Source organism: Triticum urartu, chromosome 4A (genome assembly GCF_056163025.1).
Source record: "Triticum urartu cultivar PI428250 chromosome 4A, HENAU_Tu73, whole genome shotgun sequence".
In the NCBI taxonomy this organism is placed as follows: domain Eukaryota; kingdom Viridiplantae; phylum Streptophyta; class Magnoliopsida; order Poales; family Poaceae; genus Triticum; species Triticum urartu.
In genome coordinates, this window is record NC_141876.1 from 528,486,659 (window position 1) to 528,491,192 (window position 4,534).

General features: G+C 44.6%; 1 protein-coding gene across 1 annotated transcript; it reads right to left on the reverse strand.

Moving 5' to 3' along the window:
* On the reverse strand, positions 1 to 4,191 carry LOC125552519 (T-complex protein 1 subunit beta). The gene is made up of 11 exons (XM_048716111.2): positions 4,078 to 4,191; positions 3,921 to 3,977; positions 3,398 to 3,463; positions 3,174 to 3,285; positions 2,876 to 3,004; positions 2,277 to 2,348; positions 1,807 to 1,922; positions 1,568 to 1,644; positions 976 to 1,461; positions 545 to 860; positions 1 to 456 (listed from the first exon to the last, which is right to left on the reverse strand). Exons 2-11 carry the CDS (start codon positions 3,975 to 3,977, stop codon positions 310 to 312), a joined length of 1,578 nt encoding a protein of 525 aa, XP_048572068.1. The 5' UTR covers positions 4,078 to 4,191; the 3' UTR covers positions 1 to 309.
* Between the last annotated feature and the right edge of the window lie 343 nt (positions 4,192 to 4,534).

The following is a 4,534-nucleotide window of genomic DNA, read 5'->3' on the forward strand; positions in this document are numbered from 1 at the left end:
TGGAAAACTGAAAACTCGTAGCATTGCATGCATCTTCTTAACTAAGTCCTCCGCATGCAAAAGATGCACATAAAACAAGGTTACACTTACACATCACTATATCCTCTTAGTGGAAAATCAACCGAAAGAAAACCAAGCCACTCCCTACAGAACAACGCTAGCAGCTACAAGTTCCAGTCGCTTAGGGGTCAGGGTTCAACGACAATCGAAATGGGGTCGGTCAAACTTTAAAGCAGTCGTGGACCACAGCAACCCAGCCAAAACTCGGCAAACCATCATACATAAGAGAGCGCTGCATCGAGACAGCGCTCACATCCTGTCCTCCCTCCTGCGCGGGGCGCAGGTTATGATCTCGTCGACCCTCAGGATCATCTCCGCGGCCTCGGTCGCCGACAGGACGATGGCCTGCTTCACCTTGAACGCCTCGCATATCCCGCGCTTCTGCATGTCTCCCAGCTGCACCACAATAGACCATGTTAGTTTCAAAAATCACTCGTGTAATAACTACCTACATAGCAAGTCGGAGTCTTCTCAGTGAGCTTACCCCGCCGCTGATGACATCAATTCCAGCAGTGCTGTTCTCTTTGTGGTGCTCGGCTCGGAGCTGGGAGATCAGCTCAGCACTATCCAGACCAGCATTGTCAGCAATGATTGTTGGGATGGCTTGCAGGGCGCGCGAAAAGGCGTCAATCGCATGAGATTTCTTCCCAGGGGTCTTCCTTGCAAGTTCGTCCACCTCCTTGGACATCACCATCTCAGGCCATCCACCACCATATATGACACGCGTGTCAGTTACCGTCTGAGAAAGCACACATAGGGCATCATGCAAGGACCTCTCCGCCTCATCAAGTACATGCTCACTGTAGACAACAAGACACATGTATTCAGTTTGCAGCCAAACAAAACAGAATGCCTGAATAATACAATATTATCACTGCATGATAAGGAGCTACACCAAAAATAAATAAGGCATACCTTGCTCCTCTCAGGACAATGGTGCATGCTTGCCCCATCGCAACCCCGGAGAAATGAATCAGCCTGTCCTCCCCAATCATAATCTCTTCGATGAGCTTGCAGTGCCCAAGCTTAACAGACTCTGGGTTGTCAAAAGTTGATGCAATATCACCTCCAGTGACAAGAGCTAGCCGCTCGATGCCCTCAAAGTCAGCATGCTCAACTGCGAGTATGCCAGCATCAGCAAAAAGTTCTTCAGGGAAGTTGTAGATTAGCTGCCTGTTGACAAAGCAGTTTATCCCGTGGCCAATGATTTTCTCAACTTTCTCTCTCATTTTCTGTTTCTCAGCAGCTTCAATATCTGCAACCTTAGCCATCGAATCCACCCGGACACGTGCCCCATAAATCTTAACTTTATCTGTGTCCATAGCAGTGTTTGCAACCAGAATATTAGCGTTTTCAATACGCTTTGGTTGACCAAGGCCAATCTTCTTATCAAGAATGAACCTGCAAAATAGATTGAAAATGGTATATGTTTATCAGTCTGTTTGTAACTGATATAGAACCATAATATAGTTGGGATAAAAAAGAACAAGGGTTTGAAAGAACATACCCTTCATCCAAAAAGGAATCCTTGAGAGAACCTCCCGGTTTCTTCAGAATTTGGATTGATTCCAAGTTGGTGCTACCCTGCCACCAATGAACAAGAAGTGTGGTGCATACCAAATCAACATTTTACTAACAGAACGTACCAATGTGAATGGATAATTATGAACGAATGAATTAGACTTCAAGCAACACCCCACATATAGAAAAGGTATGGTATGACCAACTTCCCCCAATCATTTTTACCTTAAGCCTGAGGACAGCATCAACTGCAAGTTCAGCAAAATATTCCTTGTCCTGGGAGAGAATTTTTGAACTAAGCGTAGTCATGGCAATGTTCATGAGATCTGATCTGAACTTGTCTGCAGCACCAATGAAGGTTTATTGTCAGAATACCATTCCTGGTGGCAAACTCTTAATATATAAACCATAATATAAAACATAATGACTGCAATAAACTTTAAACATCTGACTGAAAATTACTGCCAGGTCAATGCCAAGTCCCAACTAGGAAATCAGCGATGCCAGGTGCTAAGCTAGTATTCCAGGAAGTGATGCTCATTACAAGATAAAATGAGGAAAATAAGTATCCGCCCCAAGGATTAATGCAAACATAAATTTTGTCGCACATAACATAAGTACTTACTAGAAGAAGATTACATAGTGTTTAAATATAGTTAAGAAATCATATATGAGAAAGTAACTAAATAGGTGACCTGTATTGTCTTTGTTGTCCATGGTCCTTTTCAGCAACGCATTTCTGGCACACTCAGCAGCCATTCTGTAACCTAATAGTACAGAGAGATGATAAAGCATTAGAGATGTTGAAATGTAACTAAATGATTAGCTATATATCTGCAAACAGTTCCATCATGCATCCATGTGTATCTCTCAAATATCATGTGTATCATTTCTGCATTAATAAGCAAGCCAAAAAGATTAGAAATGAAGACGCAAACATGAAAATGGAACAGAAAACAAAGGGTCATAGTTGTCCATCGCCAACATGACATCAACACAGAAGTGCAATGCTTTCATTTTTTTTAAGGTACTGTCTTACTTTTAAAATCCGGAAGTTGCCTAGACTAAGGGAGCTGCTTTTAATCATTTAAACATGACAAATTGAAAAACAAAGTATGTAAGCATGAGATGTCATTTTCCAAACTTCACATGTCTTACTGATCTGCAGATGTTGTTATTGTATCATTACTCGCCAAAAACTTAGTAACATGTATTGAGGTGGTAACCAAGAGTTGCACAATTTTAAATGTTAGGGATAACATGTTGAATAAACTGTGTCTAAAATGAGGATTACCTGCAATAATAGTCATCGGATGAATCTTCATGTTAACCAACTTTTCTGCCTCCCTCAACAGTTCTCCAGCCAAAACAACAACAGAAGTTGTTCCATCACCAACTTCATCATCTTGGACTTTTGAGATGTCTAACAATCATTAAGGACTACATTTTCTTTCAATTAGGGAGAACATCCATACAACCAACTAATCAAATGGGGTCAGGAGAAGCTACAAGAAGCCTATATTGCCAGATCTAGAAACAAGCATCATCTCAGCAGGAAAACCATCAAGCAGTAGGCTCAAACAAAAGGATACCAACAAGGACCTTGGCAGCAGGGTTGTCGATATGAAGCGACTTCAAAATGGTAGCACCATCATTTGTAACGGTGACACTCCGCCCTCGGCCAGTCGACTGAAGGATCTTGTCCTGGACATAAACAAGGTAACATGTAAATTCCAAGGAAAATCCTCCAGCACTCGATTGGCTGGCGCCATCTTTTGCCCAAACTGCATTTTTTTTCTCTGCGAGCAGCACGTACCATTCCTTTTGGTCCCAATGTGGTCTTGACTAAGTCTGCGATCGCCATGGCACCTACAAAAGATGCCTGCCAGGGGGGCGAAATCAAATGAATCAGAACCCCACATAAACAAAGAGGCTGAACAATGATTCTACAAAGTATTGCCTCCGTTCATAAATAAGTGAACTAAAACCACATCACTTATTTATGAACGGAGGGAGTGATATTCAGCTTCTGCGGTTGAAGGAGAGCGGTAAACGCATTGCGCACAGTTGCAAAAGCACATTATGCAGCAGCAATACAGCATCAGTGTGTGCGTGTGTGCCGCCGTAACCTACAGATCCTACTACGCGAAGCCGACGGTCAGGTTGCTGATCTGGCACTTGCCGAACTAACAATCTACGGATTTTGCAGTCTAAATGAGATCAGTAAACTAATTGCACACAGTTGCAGCAGCGCCATCGAACCAACGGAGGAACGAACGAACCGACCCGGTCAGACCAAGAAGGAAAACAAGCAGATCAGATGGGAGGCGGGTGGTTACCATCCTGGCGCGCTCGCCCTTCTCCTGGATGGCGTCATCCTTGAGCACCCTCTCCATCTGCCCAACCACGGAGAGAGCCAGAAAAAATGTCAGGAACGCGTCGCGCTGATCCGGCCACGGAGAAGAGAACTGACTGGGGGGCGGTCGGGCGGGGTACCTCGGGGGCGGGCGACGGGGCGGAGGCGGGGGGGAGGTAGGGGGCGGGTGGATCTCGTCGTCGGGGAGGATGCAGAGGCGGCGGTGCGGAGCAGAGGAAGACACACAGCAGCAGCAGTCTAGGGCTTGCTTAAACGGGGCGCGTCTACGGGAGCGAGCGCGATGGCACCGTCGCTCATAGCAGCCCGCGTATGGGCCAGGCCCAGCCCGCAAGTGTGCATATGGCCAGATTGCTAGAAAAAAGAAAACGATCGCTAGTTTCGGCCCGCCAGGCTGCCTAGACCAAGACTATATGCGGGGTTGCTCTGTTTTCCCTTTTTTTTCTCTCTAAATGTTCCAAAGTTTTACTATCCTTATAAAAACACGAATTGAAGAATGTCAAAAACGTTTGATTTTATTTGTAAATTTGAGAAAAATGATCACCATTCTAAAAAAAATCAGAATTTAAAAAGTATCCG